General features: G+C 43.6%; 2 protein-coding genes across 5 annotated transcripts in view; one reads left to right on the top strand and one right to left on the bottom strand.

Annotated features, from left to right (window-relative positions):
• Window positions 1-898, bottom strand: part of CERT1 (ceramide transporter 1) — a 169,860-nt gene extending 168,962 nt beyond the window's left edge. The window contains exon 1 of the mRNA XM_024194127.2: window positions 479-898. Coding sequence (XP_024049895.1) covers window positions 479-574 — 96 coding nt within the window. The 5' untranslated portion in view covers window positions 575-898. The remainder of the gene's footprint in view (window positions 1-478) is intronic.
• A 143-nt stretch (window positions 899-1,041) lies between these two features.
• POLK (DNA polymerase kappa) overlaps window positions 1,042-19,459 on the top strand; it is a 104,154-nt gene continuing 85,736 nt past the window's right edge. The window contains exons 1-2 of one of the 4 annotated variants that reach the window (XM_024194126.1): window positions 1,042-1,184; window positions 17,574-17,749. In XM_024194126.1, coding sequence (XP_024049894.1) covers window positions 17,612-17,749 — 138 coding nt within the window. In that variant the 5' untranslated portion in view covers window positions 1,042-1,184; window positions 17,574-17,611. Of the gene's footprint in view, window positions 1,185-1,383; window positions 1,456-3,692; window positions 3,768-17,573; window positions 17,750-19,459 lie in introns of those variants that run through there. The other 3 variants (XM_024194123.1, XM_024194124.1, XM_024194125.1) reach the window with 3 other exon arrangements.

The following is a 19,459-nucleotide window of genomic DNA, read 5'->3' as shown; positions in this document are numbered from 1 at the left end:
GTTTGGAGGATGGATTTTAAGACAGTCTCCACAGCCTCTCCGCGAGGAAGGGCTCCCCGCCCCGCCTGGTTTACAGGAAGGAGAGCACTGAAAGCGGCGCTTAGCTTCTCCCCGAGAGAAGGAGGAGAGCTGGGAGTACTGCGGGGGTTCCCCTCGCAGCAGGGCGGGCTGGAGGGGACGGCCTCGCGGTGTGTGCGGGCCGTTACAGCCCCTCCCGCGGGCTGGGGGTGGATGTTTTGCTGCGAGTGACTCACTGCCAAGCTCCCCTAGGTCAGGCGGCCGCTGCCCCAGCCAAGCCAGAGCCCTGTCTCCTCGGGGGAAAGGGGTGCGGGGCTGCCCCTCAGAGGGGTAACCCCGGCGAGACAAGGGATCCTAGCCCGATTCTGCCGGGCAGAGCGGGGGTGCGCGCGGTGCCCACCCGCCCGGGAAGGGGGAGGCTCCGAGTCCCCCGGGTGGCACGGCGGAAGGGGCTGCTCACCTTGCTGAGGACCCCGCAGAGCTCAACAGGCGGCCCGGACTCGGTCTCGGGATCCTCCTCGGAGCCGGAGGAATTCCAGCTCTGGTTGTCCGACATGGAGACGCCGCCCGCAGCCACCACCGAGCAGGGAAACAGCGAGCGGCCCCTGCCCACAGCAGCCTCTTCCTGCCTTGGGAACGGGAGCCACGGCCGGGGGGGCTCTACCTGGGCGACACCTCTCGGCTCCCGGGGGGGGCGCCAGCCGCGCCTGCCCTCTCTGCAGCTGCCGGGGCCGCGGCTCCGTGACTCGACTCTCCGCCTCTGCCCTCACTGCAGCGCCGCGGCCCCAACCCACGGTGAGAGCCACAGTGCAAGGGACGAGTGACTATCTCCGCTCAGAGCGCCACCGCAGCTGCTGCCGCCATCTTACTCTAGGCAGGAGATTGCTCTCTGCCACTATTTACCAACTCCCCCCAGCCCCACTTTGGAGGGGCGCATTGCTTGCTGGGAATTGTAGTCTGGAGGGAGGGGCACGGAGTCTGATGGCGCGATGCATCATGGGAATGACCTCATGGAGCACTGCATCCTGGGAGTTGTAGTCTAGGGCGGGGGAAGGCCTCCGCTCTTGATTTAAAAGCTAAGGACAGCCATTTTGGTTCGGTTGTGTGACTTCTAATTACGGCCTCCCCTCCTCCCTCCCCTAGTCCTCTAGCCAGCGCCCGCCCAGGTACGTAGCTACGGCTTCACTTCGGCTGTCAGTTGAGGCTGGCCTCCCTCCCCTCCCCTTCCCCCAGGCGTGGTCCTTCGGGGAACAGGGAACAGGCTCTGTGTTTCCTCCAGTTACAAACGTTTCCCTTAACCAATATGGAGGCGGGGGAGGGAGGCAGGCAATGAGAACACAGGAAGAGGGGGAGCAGCAGGGAAGTTAGGTGCCGCTGGCTCTGAGTTGAGAAACAGAGCAGGGGGAGCTCGGAAGTGATGCTTCTTTCCATCCACAGGTAAAACATGCCGCGCCTAGCCGCAGCGTCCTCCCGCCCCGGGCACGCTGGGCTCTGCCCACTTTTCGTGGGGTCGGTACTGAAGGGGCTGGGACTCACGCGGGGCACTGAGGAGCTGGGCAGAAAGAGGGAAACCAGCAGCAGCCAAATCATCCTCTGCCCAGTTCCCCCCTCCGTTCCAAACTGAGAGAGAGAGACTTGGGGGCAGAGGGGAGGTGGGGGGAGGCCATTCACAACACTGTCCCCTGCCCTACTCAAAGGAAATGTGTTAACTTCTGAACTGCGATTTTGAAAGAAATCCTTTCTGCACCTGTGTGTGACTCTGACAGTCTGCTTTTCTGGCATGTCAGGGCATGTCTGCACTGCACACTAGAGCTATGTCTACACTAGCACTTTTGTCCATATAACTTATGTCACTGGAGTGTGTATGTGTGAAAAAACACACCCCTGAGTGACAAGTACACTGACAGAAGGGCTGGTATGGGCAGAGCTATGTGGACAGGAGATGCTCTCCTGCCAGCATAGCTACTATCACTCATTGAGAGTAGTTTAATTATGTCAACAGGAGAGCTTTCTCCCATCAGCATAGAGCGGCTACATGGGAGATCTTATAGCAGTGCAGCTGCATCAGTACAGCTGTGCCTCTGTAAACTCTCTAGTGTAGACATGGCCTTAGCCTAGGCTCTGACTCTGATTTGAACCCAACCCATGCCCCCCTTCCATCCACACACACGTCAGTCAGATTCAAGTCAGCAAGCACTCAGGACCTAGGTCCTAGGATCCTTTTGGGGTGGGAGGTAGGTCAGAACACAAGTTCTGCTGTGAGACTGGTCCAAGCCCTATTATTTTGCAGTATAGATGCAGGTCAAGCTGTGGACTCGAGTCAGAAGGTCTGCATAGTTCAGTATGGTCCTGTAAAAAGCTGGTTCCAGGAATTGTAAACCAAGTTGTACGATACAGTGTAGAAGCTCAGGGAACACCAAGTCCACAAGTCCAGGTCCAACAAACCCATTTTTAGTATGTAGTGTAGAGATACCTTCAAGGTTTAATTACATATAGTGCAGTGGGCCCCAAACTTTTTATGTCATGCCCTCCCTCCCCCCACACACACCTATAAGGTAATCTGTCCACACCCCACGGGAGCTGCGGCTGGGGCTGCATCCAGGAAGCAGGCCACGGTCAAGGGCCGGAGCTGTGGCTGTGGCTGCAGCGGAGAGCTGCGACCTGGGGCCAGGGCTGGGCTGTGTTTGGGGCTGTAGCTGCGGATGGGGCCGGAGCAGAGCTGGGGGTAGACGGGGCTTGGTCGTGCTCCCTCCCCACCCCCTGTGGGGACTGGCCTGGGTCCCACTGTGCACTGCCCCAAATGATCCTCTGTGCCCCCATAGCGGGGCACGCCCCACAGTTTGGGGATCATTGATATAGTGGTTTAGTTTAATTTTGATTATCTTGCTACAAGAAGAGGAGGCAAATTGTATGTTGGTGGAACATTATTACAAACTTGGCACTCAAAAAAGAAAGTCATGCTTTATTTCTGTGTAATCAATGTAGTAAACTTTAGCTTCATAATATTGTACAGTGCAGAGAACAAAATGACAAAGATTTGTGATTTTTTTGTTGTTGTTTTTCAAAATCACTTATGAATGAGTAGTGTAAGGGCAGGCCTACACTACAAATTTACGTTGGCACAGCTGCACCCCTGTAGCATGTGTGGTGAAGACGCTCTAAGATGATAGAAGAGAGCTCTCCTGTCAGCTTAATAACTCCACCTCCATGAGAGGCAGTAGCTATGTCAGCAGGAGAAGCTCTCCCATTGATGTACTGCCTACACGGGAGGGTGGGTGGTGGGTGTTAAGGTCAGTATAACTGCTTCGCTCAGGCATGAGGATTGTTCACACCCCAGAGTGACGTAGTTATACTGATGTAAGTTTATAGTGTAGACCTGGCCTAAATATAAAGAAGAAAAGGGTTAACAAAACATATATTCTAAATAGAAACTGAGTACCAAAAATAGAAATACTTCCAGGTTGCCAAAACTGACAGAAAAACATATCGTCATTCAAGCAGGTTTTACATCTAACGTAAAATTGTGCATTTAATGAATTATACTGGCAAACATTATTTTAACACCCAAATAATCAAAATTAAAAAAAAAAGAGTTAAGATTGAAAGTGTTTGATTTGAGTCCAGCTTTTTTTTACATTGGCTTTTTTTTTTTTTTTAAGTCCACCTTCAAAAACACCCAACACCCCAATGGTACAATGTCTGGCCTTTCCACAGCTATATAACCCTTCATCCTTTCAGACTAAAAAATTGTAAGCATTTAAAGCTTTTATTCACACTTTTACTCACCCCCTCAATGATTTATCGTGGTCCTCTGCATTCGTCTCTGTGCCTCTTCCTGATTCTTTGTAACTATCTCCATGCCCTATTCTAGTCCCTATCACATCTCTTTAATGTCTCATGTTCTGCCATCTCCAGGTCCTGTGCCCCATGTGTCTCCCAGTGCTTTACGCTCCTTTCCAGACACTCACATACCTTTTTTTTTCTTCCATGCACCCTTTTATTTTTCTTGGTACCCTTATCCTCTTTTCCGTGCTCCGTCTTAGTCCCCTGTGCAGCCTTGTTCATGCCACCCTCAGTGCACTACACTCTCTCATGGCTTTTCTGATCCCCAGCACTCACTTTCCATGTCTTACTTCCCTTTGTCCCCCACCCCTATTCCATGCCCCTTATGTGCTCCTCCTCCAGAACCCCCATTTTCAGACCAGGGTCCATGTGACCTCTTAGTTCCCTACCCCAATCTCTGTTCCTTCTGGTCTCCTAGATAGAAGTTGTGGGGAGCTTAAAAACTAGTTTTATAATGGGAAACTAGCATCAATCTACCATGGAGTAGCTACTGTTGCTCCATAATTATGATGTATTGAATAAAAAACAAGAAAATTAAATACAAAAATAGTTTTTCATAGTTCTATTAAATAAACCATGACATTTGTAATAGATGATCATTAGAGCCCTGCAAATCTGCGGATATCTGCTTTCTATCCACAGATCATTTCTGCAGATCGTGGATCAGATGCAGATACAAATTTTGTATCCACACAGGGCTCTAGTGATCATGATTTATCTTTAAAAAGAGTAAGTTTTAAATGTATGAATAATTGGTTCACTCACTTTTCCTCCAGTGCTTCTATCTTTTCCTTATTTTCCGATTACTGTCCCCAGTTTCCCTATACGACTCTTGATCTTCTTTTTCCGAATCCTGCATAAACACAGGTTGACCTGGAGCCTTCAGGATCTTGTGTTCTTTGAGAGACATCAACTTATAATTGTTCTTACATTTAAAACCATTTAAAAGGCTGTCCTTCAAGCGCTTTTGTTTAAAAAGCAAAATTTGTCTCTGATATATACAAACTGCTTTTAATATTTTTGAAAATGTGATTTCTTTCCAGAACAATTGCATGTGATTTCCAGAAAAGAGAACACAATTTAGGGATGTTTTAAAGTGAAACATGAAATATTTTAGAAGTTCTGTTGCTGAAAGAATATACAGAATATAAATGTACATTTTTCTGTACAAACGAGATTGCAAGTGGCTGTACACCTTTTGGCATGCCCTTTGCTAGTGAATTTTGATCATGGCAATTTTTTAAGTAACATTTTCTGGCTATATTACAAATTGTTTAACATTTGTTTTCTGTGATTCAGATATATTAACTGATGTCGATAAGCATATCTGTATACTGCAAACCAAGATCAGTGGATTTCATTTGAAAAAGTATTGTAATGCTATATAAAAATTGAGACAGGAGGAGAAACTGCAGATAACAAAACAATTCTTTGTCCTCAAAGTAAATTTGGAAATCTTCAAGCCAAACCAATTTTTCTAGCCAAAGTTATAAAGGAGCTAAAAACTGAGGTTATAATGGGACCTGATTACAGCCTTATCTTGGGAGAACTGATATGCGTGTGGACAGCACTTAGTGGAGTTCAAATAATTTAATAATAGGTGATAGCATAATCATTGACATTTTTTCTTTATTTTTGTTTGTTTGTTTTCAAATACTATGTTTCAGAAGAGACATGATTTCAGACATCTGTGAAGGGGGCCTGATTATCAGAAAATACTGAGCCAACTGCTCTTTTAAAAATGAGGTCTCATTAAGAGGTTTCAACTTCAGCACCCAAAATCACTAGTCTTGTCTGAAAATCTTGGCCCAGTTTTATATTCATATATTCAGCTGTATCAGCACATCACATCCTTAGCAATTTACAATTTTGCAATACAAAACTGGGATAAAATATTTAAATTTCTCTCTTTAGATTTTTCATTACTAGCGCTCTAAAACAAAAGTTACAGACATGTAACAATCTCAGCTCTTCATCTGAATGAGTCAACAGCAAACCGAGGATGTTAAGTTTCTGTATGCATACACGCTACTGTCTGTCACTATCCATCAGTTCTTCCTGCCAGTTCTATTCTTGTAAATCAGCAGGGGATTGAAACTGACAAGAATCCTGTTTTCCAGGTTCTTCAGAAACCAGAGCTGTTGTAAATTTCAAACCTCTGTGGATCAAAAGAATGGAGCTTGTGACCCTGTGACCTGCGTATTGGCATGTGTCTTTGTTTGTTTGTGGTTTAACACAGCTGATAGATGTTCCCCTTATAATGATTAAACTATTTTTAAAGGGCTTAAAGAGGAGGTTACATTTGAGCCTGTCAGCCAGTGTTCTTTTTGTACAGGAATCCTCAGTAGCAAAGGGAGATATACATTAGGCGCATAGGCATAAATCAGAGAGAAATCTGGACTACAATGTTGTTATTTTAGGTTAAAACAGTGGTCTTCAATCTTTTTATGCACTTTTTGAATTTAAGTGCAACCCAGGAGCTACCCCGCCCCTTCCCGGAAGCCCCACCCCACTCACTCCATCCCCCTTCCTCCATTGCTTGCTCTCCCCCACCCTCACTCACTTTCACCGGACTGAGGCAGGGGATTGGGGTTTGGGAGGGGGTGCAGGCTCTGGGTTGGGGCCAAGAGATTCTGGGTGTGGGAGGAGGCTCCAGGCTGAGCCTGAGGTAGGGGGTTGGGCTGCAGGAGGGGGTGAGGGGTGCAAGCTCTGGGAGGAAGTTTGGGTGCAGGAGGTGGCTCCAGGATGGGGCAGAGTGTTGGGGTGCAGGAGGGGGGTGCGGGCTCTGGGAGGGATTTGGGGTGCAGGAGGGGGCTCTGGGATGGGGCAGAGTGTTGGGGTGCAGGAGGGGGGTGTGGGCTCTGGGAGGGATTTGGGGTGCAGGAGGGGCCTCCGGGCTGGGGCAGAGTGTTGGGGCGTAGGAGGGGGTATGATGCTGGCTCTGGGAGGGGGCTCAGAGCTGGGGCAGGGGCTTGAAGTGCAGGAGAGGGTTTGGGGTACAGGAAGGGGTATGGGGTGCTGGCTCCGGGAGGGAGCTCAGGGCTGGGGATTGGGGTGCGGGCTCCCGCCAGGCAGCACTTACCTTGGTCGGATCCCAGTCGGCAGCGCAGTGGGACTAAGGCAGGCTCCCTGCTTGCCCCGGCGCCACGCCACTCCCGGAAGGGGCCAACGCGCCCCTCTGGCCCCTGCGGGGGCGCACGGCACATGACTCCACACCCTGCCCTTCTCTGCAGGCACCCCCCTCCCCCCAGCTCCCATTGGCCACAGTTCCCCGTTTCTGGCCAATTGGAGTTGTGTGGTCGATGCTTGCAGGCAGGAGCAAGTGCAGAGATCCCTGCCCCCTTTCCCCCTGCCGGGGCTGCGCTGGGGCATGGGGCAGGCTGGGAGCCTGCCTTAGCGGCAGCCCCACTGGACTTTTAGTGACCATTGGGTTAAAATATGTATACATCCAAATAAAGGATAAATCAAATACACCTCTACCCCGATATAATGTGACCCGATATAACACGAATTTGGATATAATGCGTAAAGCAGCGCTCCGGGGGGGGGGGGGTAGGGCTGCGCACTCTGGCGGATCAAAGCAAGTTCGATATAACGCAGTTTCACCTATAACGCGGTAAGATTTTTTTGGCTCCCAAGGACAGCATTATATCGGGGTACAGGTGTACTGTAGTTTGAATTCAACAAAATGCTGGACTTGGCAGAATAACTTTCCAATACATAAGTTCTTAGTAAATATTTTAATAGTATTGAACTTCCCTAACTCTGACTAACGGAAACAGATGGACATACCTCTTCTGTTGCTGCCCTAGAGATTCAGCAAGTAATCAAAACTATGCATTTGGGGAACCCCCATAGGTCTATTGGCTTATCTTTTGTATTTTATGTACATTTATCAAGATCAGCTTATTCCTGTACTAAGATGGTTGTAATTTAATTATGTAATGGTGGGAAGTGTACCTATATGGCCGCCAAATCCCTCCTGTTCAGCAATAGGAATAAAGCCAATAAATGGATCTCATAGTTAAACTCTTAATATATTAATAATAATACTTAGCTTTTGTGTACTGCTTTTCATCTGTGGATCCCAAAGTGCTTTACAAAAGAGATGGGTCTTCAAGTATAACTCATAGGCCCCAACCAAAATAAGGGCCCCATTGTTCTAGGGCTCTGATCCTACAAGACATGGTCCTTGCCTCAGATAGTTTGTAATGTAAGTAAAGTGACATATGAAGGATCGTGGCTGAGGATAACCCTTAAACCATCTCCTTAGACCTTTGCCTGTTCTCCATCCATACTTCACTTTTATTCTATCCTGCAGAAAGTAAGGAAGCAGGTGCATGAGGTGTGTGGGACTCACTCGTGGAGGATTTTCCTAGTACTTAACCTTACTTTTGCCCAAGAACATGCTCTCCTCATGTACGTGATGGAGCTTAATTTTGTACGCTTCTCTGAACTTGGTTCAAGTATGTATAACACCAAAGCTCTGATCTCTATTCTCCAGTCCAGGATGTATGTGCCACATAGTTTCTTTACTTTATAAAACACACTCTAAGCAAATGGACTAGTAGGAACCTACCTATCAGAGATCCAAAATAATATCTGTTAATGTTTTAGCATATTGTATTTTTAGTGGTGAAAAGTTGTTCAATGTGGTAAGACTGAATTACATCCCCACCACACACAAAAAAAACAAAAAGTTGGGCTTTTGACAGCTTGCAGTCTGATTGATCTGTTAAGTTAAAGGAGAGGCTATGATTATCAATGACTTCCTTTCATAACATTATGCTATGTTGAGGCACTTAGCCTATTTGCCTGCTATCCTTGTTATTTGCCTTGGCTCTTGAGTCCTTTGCCTGCCCCAGGAGTGTAGGAAAGTGGGGAGGAGGCACAGTAAAGTTGTCATGACAAATATATTTATTGGGGTAATTCACTGCTTTCTGAATCCCAAAAGAACACTGAATTATCCCCACACCCTTATGGCAGTGCATTGTAATCAGTGTTGTGTTTAACTCTTTTCTGATGTTTGACTGAGCTAAGCATGAATGCAGTTTTAGTGTTTAACTAAAAATGAATTATTTTATTGTGGGATTTTTTAAAAAAGGGTAAATATTCTTGTCTGATTTTTAATCTCTGGTACTGGTAGCTGGGGATTTCTTTAGGATAATGTTTCACCTGCCTATCCATGTAAAGGCCTTAATGTTATGTATGTTCTTCATCTGAGAACTTCCAGTATATTTCTGAACTCATGCCTGTGTAATTATAGGTGGAGCTGACATTGCCTAATACTTTCCCTTAGAAGGCTCTTTTCAGTTGCTTGTAAATTTGCAAAACTTTAACCATTTGGGCTGAAATTTCCTATTCCAGGTGTCTATCTGAGGCTTAACGTCCCCCTCCTCCCCCGTAAGTTTCAATAAAAATGGTTAATCTATTTCCATGAAGGATGTTAAAGAAAAATGTTATTTTCCCAATGTTGAAAAATTCTTACAAGTGTTTTATTAAAAGGTCTAGTGCCTCCAAGCTTTGGAGCAGAGACTTGAAATTCAGCAGGGGCATTGCCATGGGCCAGGGGGTGTCTTTTGCTGTCCTTGTGAAAATCCATACAATTAGCAGAATTATAAACCACTGAAAATTACCATTTGGATATGCTCAGTAGAACAAAGTAAAATTCTCCAAACAGGTTCCATTCAGTGCACATGATGGATGTTGCTCAAGAAGTGAAGCAGGACTGAATAGCAAACGAAGCTTTTTTTTTAATAAGATGCTTCAAGTTGGGTACGCAAAATCAGTGAACAATTTTGACAATTTAATCTCTGTGCCTTAATTCCCCAGCTGTAAAATGCGGATGATAATAGGGATGAAAAGAAATTCACTAAGTCAGATATTACTATGAGCGCCATAAAAAAGCCCACGAAGAGACTGATAGCTCAGTATTCAGTATAGAGTTGGGATTGTGTGCAGTAAATAAGGCATGACATCACACATTGACTGATGATGATAAAAATAAATATTGAATAGCTACACATTCATTGAGCTTCATCCACCCTGTGGAAAAAGAATAGTATGTGATCAAGGAATTAAAGTCTGTATCTAATGCATATGCCGAAGGGGAGGTGGGTGAATTAAGGTTGTGTGAACAACTTCAGTGCTGCATTTTCTAACTTTTGAGTGCTTGACTTTGCAAACTTAATACTCCTCACACAGTTTTTGTATGTAATATATTAATATTGATAAACTAATTGTGAGGTTGGGCACATTTTCACACTTCTGGCTGCAGTCCTGGCCCTATTGAAGTCAAATGAGAGTTTTGCCATTGACTTCAAGGGGGGCAATATTACACTCCAGGTGTCTGTGATAAATATGTGATAAACTGAAAAGATTCTGCTCTTGAAGGATTCTGTGTAATCAGGTACCTAAGAAAATCATAAATGTGACAAATTACTGTGTGAATTGCACCAGATTTTTAAAATAACTATTCTGTAAATGTACATTATTGGTGATGGATCCAAGTGTGGTGAAGTGAAGAGGAAAGAACCAACCTTCCTCCACTTCACAGCAGGATACAGTAAGCCTGAGTTAAGTGGTCCTCTAGCAACTTAATTTGCAGCCAATAGCTGCATAGATGTGATTATTGCCAAATGTATCCCAGAAGTTTATAATCTGCTAAGGAATCAACAATTCTGTTAAACACCAATGTAAGAGATTTTCCCACCATATAGAGCCCTTTGGATTTTAACAGTACTTCACAGTAGGCTACTTATAATGTTCATTTTTTATTTAAAAAAAAAAAAGAAATTGGGTAGCTATATAGTACACTCTCTCACTAGGGAAAGGAGAGCTCAATTCCTGGTTTTAGCCTCTTGATCCCTGGGCTGCATAACTGTAAGCACTTAGATCCCAATTGTAAGTGGTATCTTGTATTGATCAATAGCCATCCCTGGTTAGGTGCTTCATTGATGGGAAGCCAGGGTAAATTTCGGTCTTTTATTCTGTTTCTCTTTGATAATCTCATTTGTACTATTAACTTCAGAGTACCCTATCCCTTTTGAATCTCTTGTTTTATACGCACAATGATCCCTTGCAGTCAAAATTGAATGAAATTAAATCCTTTTCCTTCTGACTTAGTTAATTGTGGTGTCTCTTGTCCCTTTGGTGTATCTGTAGAATTCTTTTTTAACATTAATAAGAGTTGCACTCATTGCTACATGTTGGCTTTTTTCACTAGGATCAAAGGTAAATTCAGTTTTATATTGATATGCCCTCTCTCTGTGGATTAAATCCTGCAGTAATAGGGGAATGTGTACAATTATCCAGTAGTTTTTTTTCATTCCCAACATTTGTGTGTTGAGTTAACTCTTATACTTTTGCCTTGTTCTCATTTGAAAATAGACATATTCTACAAAAGCGGAGGTAAAAGAATAGTTAAATCTATTTTTACTTGTGAAAATCTCAGAAGCTTACTTTATGGACATGTAGTAATGATACCAAGTGTCAAGTTTTAATTAAATGTTTTTGTTGTCATTTAATAGTCTTATTGGAATTGTGAAGAAATCATGAAATGGGGCTTCTTATTGGAATGAGAGTAGTTGATTTTTTTTTTAGCACATCACAAATAGCAAGTCAAAGGATTCTGGTGGTGGAATTACTGGGATTTGAATGAAGGCAAGCTACAGGGTTGCAGCAAAAAATAGATACTTATTTTAAGTTAGGAGAGGGGCACTTGATATATAATCACTTCCTCTTAGTGCCACTTCACACACACATCCTTATTCCTCTTCTGCTCTCCCCATGCTGCTCCCTTTCTGGTATCTCCAGGACTATTAGATTCCCCACTTCTTTCTCCGACTTCTTTTGGGCTTCTGTGGCTTGCCTCTTCCCTGCAATATGTAATGCTTCCTTGCTGTTTGCTTCCTTCAGTCCTGATCATAAAATTACTTTTAGGCAGGATACAGAACCCAATTTCTTCTCAGTGGAGCCCATCTCACCAGTATAGCATCCCACACGTTAGTGACATCCTCTGAGCTGCCACCACCACCACTTGATTCTGTATCTCCTACGGAGCTATGGAGGACAGCAGCTGCTCCTCTTCAGTAGGGAACTCTCAGAAGAGACGCTTGTATTCCTCCCTAGTTGTAGTAGGTCCTCTCCTTCCAAAATAAGGTGACCAGAGAGCAAGTGTGAAAAATCAGGACACAGGGTGGGGGGTAATAGGTGCCTATATAAGACAGAGCCCCAAATGTCAGGACTGCCCCTATAAAATCGGGACATCAGGTCACCCTACTCCCAAATAATTGGAGTAATAGGTTGGTGCTCAATTGCAGGCTGACTGACTTCATGGGTTTCTCTGATCCCACACTCTACACAATAGAACACTAAGAAGAGATATTTAGCATCCCTTGCATCAAATGCTATAAGAGAAACAGTGAAATCTTACAGAGGTTTCTTGCAGTGGCAGCACCCCCGAAATACATTGTTCTGTGTAGCCATCTACTCTGCCTCCTGTTCTGAGTAGAATATGTTCATTTATGTTTCTTCAATCCATAAAACTTTGCACCCTTTTTCAAGTTGTCATAAACAAACTTTAATCTCACTGTGCTTTAAAGTCAGACAAGAATTCTTATAGTTAATTTTCATAGGTCCATTTAAACCTTTACTCCTTATCAGTTTCTGCACTGATATCAGCAACATTTTGTTCCTTCAACTTTGTTTTTGCAATGTCACATGTTCTCCCCCTCCTATGTTTCTTTACATGTTTAAATTTGTTGTTTTCACTCTGTTTACACTGGTAGATCTCCCATTACTTTGATTTGACAGTGCTGTGCCTGTCGGTTTATTATTGCTTCCACAGTTCATTTGACTGCAGTGAGCTGATGTCTTTTTTTCCTAAGGACATGCCTTTCTGTAAACAAAATGGTCTTCAGTTTCTGTTTGTCCCACTAGACAGCTGAAAGGTATTTTACCTATGACTCACCTTTTCTGTTTTGTGCGTCTGTAAATCCTGTGGAGAGCTAAACTCATGTCTCCAATAAATGATTTTTTCTCAATTCTAATTAAGCTATTAATTTATATTTATGTACTTTATTATTTAAGTACCAATAACGTGCTTTGTGCTATACAAGATTGGCCCTACCTAGAGGAGCCTACAGTGTCAAAGACACATTAATAGACCAGAATTAGTATTATCTTAAAATGTTACTTTTTTTCAATCACCAATGTCTTCATCATTCTCCTCCCAGTTATGTAATATTGACGTAAAGAAGGCATTTGACTGACATGAGTTAATGCTTGAAGCTCTTGCAGAAAAATGGAGTCTTTAGAAATAATGTTAATAAGGAGAGGGTGGGAACCTGATGAGCTGGGATAAGGAGATCAATCCAAGCATAGGAAGCAGCATGGAAGAAGCCACAAAGACTGGAGTGGGCAAAAGAAGGAGGTAAGGAGAGAGAAATTATCTAAAATGTAGGCTTGGTGAGGCATCTCCTCTGGGGAAAAGTCATTACATCCATTGGTATTTATAATGTCTATTACCTGTGCGGCTTCTAAATTGCTTTTCTTCCCCACACATTCTCACAACCAGGCATTGCCAGTACCAGTATGACTACTATTGGACTGACTGAAATGGAAGTGATAATTAACCTTGCACAGACTTTAGTGTGATCATTGAAACGTGAGGAACAGTGCTTTTGGCTTGAGCTGGGAAGACCAGCTACTCTGTTGCAGTTGCAGGGCCAATGGTTCCCAACAGTGTGGTTGATTGCACCAACACGGGTGGAGAGAGTATGAAAATGTGCTTCAAAGTCATGCAGCACTACTGAGTTGGTCTCAGGTCTGCCTGGCACTCCCCACTCCCAGCTGGCCTCAGAGCACCCAAGGTGTTCGTCCGATGTCTGCTTTTATTCTGCGCTCTGACAGGCCAGAGCCAAAAAACACACAGATTATTACTCAGCTGGTCTTGGCTCTTCTGAAAAAATGTCACAAATAATAAACCGAATGCATTGAATATAATTAAAACTTAAGATTTTTTTAATCAGAACTTTTATATTTAAAAAATATAACTTGCTCTACTACAGGAATGCAGTTGGTCTCCTGTTCCAAGGGGAAAAATTCAGCAAAAATGAACACCACCATCATTATAGAAAATAAGGGAAACAAATGCATGTGCTTAAAGATTTGATAAATCCATTCACTCACAATGAATAGAGAAGCACCTTGATTAGGGTTACTCATAAGTTTTTGCAGAAACTTTCAGCTTTCATTTCTAATACAATTGGGAACATAACCTTCTAAATGCAAACAGAATGCCATACTGCCAAGAGCTCAAAAATCCTAAGAATGAGATACAAAACACAAGATTAAAAATTAATTAATTAGTGATGCTTTTGGGTCAGTCTTCTGAGTATTTAACATATAGAGGAATCCTTCCCCTCCATGAACCGTATGTGATCATTTCAGGTGGAAAATTCAACCATAAATGCCTAAACACAAATGTGGGCTGCGTCCAGATCTTTGTCAGGGGATCCTGCTTCTTTCCTAACCCCTCAGCTGGAGAAGCAACAGTTTTTAAATATGCATCTTGCTAGAAAAGTTCCAGCACCGTTTTATTTCCATTGTTGTGCAATAGAGTTACTGTGGTAACTAGGTCTGGGTGTGCAGCACATCCAGAGACATCCCTTGAAAGGGTGTGGCTCCTATCAGACGGAAAGGACTCTTGACTGAGGAAGTAACTGAGAGGAAGTTAAGGAGATGGGTGCTCCTTGCCTGGGAGAGAAAATTAAATTGTTTTTTGAATCAGCAGTAGGAGGGAGCTGCCTTTTATACCCTCTTCCAATAATAAATACATGTTCTGATATTTATTGAGCTCATGCTGAGCTGTCATTCAGAGAACTCTGCTTTTTTGTGCTAACCCACTGAAAAGGAGATTTTGTCATGTGACAGTTGCTTGGGCAGCATTTCATTTACATTTTATTGAAGAATGACTTGCGGTCTGGAAAACATGTGGAGAGTGAAAGATTTAAGAGGCTCAATCAACTTAGTGTATCCAAGCAAAGGTTATGGGTGACTTGTTTGTGATCTGCAAATACCTACATGGATAAGAAACGTGATAGTAGCTGGCTGTTTAATACTAGCAGAAATAAGCATAATGAGATCCAATGGTTAGATGCTGAAGCTAGACAATTTCAGACAAGAAAAAAATACACATTTTTAACAGTGAGGTTAATGAACAAATAGAACAACTTTCCTAGGGACATAGTAGATTCTCCATCACTTCAAGTCTTTATATCAAGACTGGATGTCTTTCTAAAAGATATGCTCCAGCTCAAACAGAAGTTATGGTTTGATGTAGAAATTCCTAGTTTAGGTTCTGTGGCCTGTGTCATGCAGGAAGTCAGGCTGCTAAATGATCATAATTGTCCCTTCTGGCCTTAAAATCTATTAATTTACATTTAAAAAATAAATTTAACGTGGTGATGGGAAGTGCCAGTTTGATTTTATTTTTACAATGAATCTGGAAAGATAGCCTGTCACAAGAAAAGCCACTGTACAGCTGTAAGTCTAATGCAGTACGCTTTGCACATAGGAATGTTCTTTACTTCAGATTGGCAGTGTAATTTTTTTTTTTTTTTTTAAACAAAACCTGCCTCTCAGAAAGGACTATTGTGATTGTTTAGTCAGACCTCCTGCATCAAACAGGCCATGGGGCTTTAGGGTTGCCAGGCGTCTGGATTTCAACCACTAAAAGTCCGTCCGGTGGCGCAGCAGGGCTAAGGCTGGCTCCACCTGGCTCCCAGAAGTGGCTTGCATGTCCGGGGCAACCACAGGGGCTCTGCGCGCTGCCCCCACCCTGAGCGCTGGCTTCGCAGCTCCCATTGGCCAGAAACCGCAGCCAATGGGAGCTGCATGGGTGGCGCTTGAAGGTGTGGGCAGCGCGCAGCGTCCTCTGGCCCCTCCACCTAGGAGCTGCCGGAGGTAAGCGCCACCTGGACGGAGCCTGCATCCCAAACCTCCTCCAACACCCTGCCCCAGCCCTGAGCCCCCTCCAGCACCACAACCCCCACCCCACCCCAGAGCGCGCACCCCCAGTCGGAGCCCTCACCCCTTCCCGCACCCCGACCTCCTGCCCCAGCTCTGAGCCCCCTCCAGCACCACAACCCCCGCCCCACCCCAGAGCCCGCACCCCCAATCGGAGCCCTCACCCCTTCTCACACCCCGACCTCCTGTCCCAGCCTGGAGACCCCTCATTTCTGGTCCCACTCCAGAGCCAGCACCCCCAGTCGGAGCCCTCACCCCTTCCCGCACACCAACCCTCTGCCTCAACCCGGTGAAAGTGAGTGAGGGTGGGGGAGAGCGAGCAATGGAGGGAGGGGGGATGGAGTGAGCAGGGGTGGGGCCTCCAGGAAGAGGGCGGGGCAAGGGTGTTTGTTTTGTGCAATTAGAAAGTTGGCAACCCTATGGGGCTTCCCTGAATTCCTGTTTGAGTGACAACATATCTTTTAGAAAAATAACCAAATTTGGTTTAAAAATTGCTATTGATGAATAGTCCACCACAAACCTTAGGAAGTTGTTCCAATAGTTAATTACCCCCACTGTCAAGAATTGTTCACCTTATTTCTAGTCTGAATTTGGCTTGCTTTAACTTACAGCCATTCATTCTTGTTATACCTTTGTCTGCTAGATTGAAGAACCCATTCCTGTATAGGTTCTTAAACACTGTGATCAAGTCTCCCCTTAACCTTCTCTTTGTTATCTAGACTGAGCTCCTCTAATCTATCACTGTAAGGTATGTTTTCCAATCCTTTAATAATATATCATGGCTCTTCTCTGAACTTCCTCTCCATTTTATCAACATCCTTTTTGAACTGTGGATACTAGACCTGTACACAGTATTCTAGTGGTGGTCATACCCTGGCCAAATACAGAGGTAAAATAACCTCTCTACTTCTACTTGAAATTCCCCTGTTTATGCATTCAAGAGTTGCATTGGTCCTTTTGGCTACAGTATTGTTCAGGAAACTCGTATTTGTCCACCATGACCCCCAAGTCTTTTTCAGAATCACAGCTTCCCGGAATCGAGTCCTCCATTCTGCAAGAATGGCCTATGTTCTTTGTTCCTTGGTGTGTAACTTGACATTTGGCCATATTAAAATGCTTATCATTTGCTTGAGCCCAAGTTACCAAACAAACAGATATAATGCTAGTTGGAAATTTTTCAAAGAAACAGGTTTTTGGGTTGGAAAATGCCAGTTCGTTGGAACCAAAACTTTTTGTGGGAATGTATCAGTTGAGACAAAATTTTTGTTGTGAAGGTTTCTCAAGTCCAGGATGGAATTTTTGGTCAAAACAAGAGAAAGAGGAATCACCCAGAATAGCTAATAGCCCAGTGGTTAGAGCACTTACCTGGGGTGTGGAAGACCCAGGCTCATGTTCCTGTCTCTCTCTGATTTTCTTTCGCCCCAAAGTAGAATGAGGAAAATTACTGAATCTTTAACATTTTCACAGGATGATAAATCATTTTCCACGCAGCTCTACTCCAGACACTAATACAGTTGAGGTTTTTTCTTTGTTTGGTGACTGTGTATAGTTGAGCTACTTTGAAGAATTCCATATCAAACCTCAGTATTTGGTGTGTCTAATAAAATTGAAAGTGATTGTGGAATTGTATTATTCATCAACTGGAGTTTTGAAAGAAGTATGGAACTTATATTCTCTTTTAGGTTATTAAAGTTTGAAAAAGCACTCACTGCGTTGCGCTATGGACAGCACAAAGAAAATCGTTAACACTTCTGATGATGATGGATTTCTGCTTAGAATGGGCCTCAATGATAACAAGGCTGGAATGCAAGGACTGGATAAAGAGAAAATCAATAAAATCATAATGGAGGCCACCAAGGTTCGTTTGTGTAACCCTTTTCACTAGTGCTTTGATTTTTACTTTTTTATTTCTTAGTTTTGCATGCATAAATGGGGGCAGCCTCCTCTGTTCTGTATGTGGGTGACACAGGAAAGGTTGCTTTTCATCACCCTCCCCGCAACCAATGCAGTACGCTTTGCTGGAAAAGTTAATATGGTTTCCGGTTATATAAACTTTTTCAGTAGAACTCCTTAGGGCTGACTACACCTCCTTTTTAGGGTGTGTTCGAAGGGGAAGCAGCCAGTGGTACAGTCCCTTTCAGCACGTCTCCTTTGGAGCTTGGGAGGAGGCCCCAAATCTATGAGGTTTTCAGAGTCCTCCCATCAGACAATCTAGGGATAACTGAGCAAGGGTAACCTCTGAGTTCCCCCACTTCCACAGCATTCTGTTACAAGAGAGGTCAATCTGGCCCTAGATTTGTTGTTAAACAATTATGGTAAAATAATGAATGCTGTACTGTTGCTTTATGGAAGAGCTAATACTTTAGGGAGAACTTTGAAAAATATAGCATTAAAAACAATTCTGCTATTGCAGACTGCTTTTGTATTGTCCATTTTTTTCACTGTGCTAAGGATATTTGCATGAAACAAAGGGTTTAGTTTTTCATATATTTCACCTGATCTTACTGTTCAGCACTTCCTCAAACCGTGATCCTTTGTAAGAGACATCCCATTTGGTATTTTTTGAAATAATTCCTTCCAAACTGCTACTGCTGCTGCCATTATATTGAGAGAGAGATGGAGCCAAATGAATGATAGATTTTGAAAACTGTAAAATGAGGAGAACAAGTCTCATGCTCTTTTAAAATCTGCATTTGTTGGGGAAACAATCAACAAACTGTACAGTATGAGGTGTATTATAGCTGTAGATTCTTGTATGGAACTCTCCCAAATCTCTCTTCCCTTTCAGCTGCTCCAAAAAACAAACAAAAAAGCCCTTGTAAGGAACACAGTCTTATTATTGCATCACTACTGTGAGGAGCTACAAGACAGATATAAGGGAACCCAAATTTCATAGTTGCTTGCCAGCAATTACTAACATCTTAAATACCTGTAAAAAATTTACTACTAGCACCAAAGAGAAAAAGTATGGGACTTTCTTTCCAATAGGCACAATCACTAATGTTTGCTTATAGAGGGAAGAGAAGATTACATGCATGCCTGATACTGAAGGAAAGTTCATCCCTAATATCTATTAGTTAGAGATTGGTTGAAACCTTGAAGCATGAGGTTTTAATCTCTTCCAATACTTTTTTTTTTTTTTTTTTTAACTGTTATAAAACTGGATCACATAAATATCTAATCCCTCTCTGAATCTTCTTAAATTCTTGGCCTCAATGGCATCCTGTGGCAATGAGTGCCTCTAACTACACATTCTGTGAAAAAATATTTAATATGTTTTGAATCTGCCCCCTTTTATTTTCATTGATTATCACCTTGTCCTGTGTTATGAGACAGGGAGAACAGAAGTTCCTGATCTACCTTCTCTATATCATTTATTATTTTCTATACCTTCATCATGTCTCCCCTCCCATCTCTCTTCATATGGAGATTTTGCATACCCCTGAACATTTCCATCACCCTCTTTTAAACTCTTTCTAATTCTGCAATATCCTTCTGAGATTGGGTGACAAGTACTGCACAGAGTATTCCAGATGAGGTTGTACCATTGACTTACATAATGGCATTA

The sequence above is a fragment of the Terrapene carolina genome, unplaced genomic scaffold (genome assembly GCF_002925995.2).
Source record: "Terrapene carolina triunguis isolate 2854851 unplaced genomic scaffold, T_m_triunguis-2.0 Scaffold69, whole genome shotgun sequence".
Taxonomy (NCBI): Eukaryota; Metazoa; Chordata; order Testudines; family Emydidae; genus Terrapene; species Terrapene triunguis.
The sequence above is the reverse complement of the archived record's forward strand: the minus strand, read 5'-3'. Positions and strand labels throughout refer to the sequence as shown.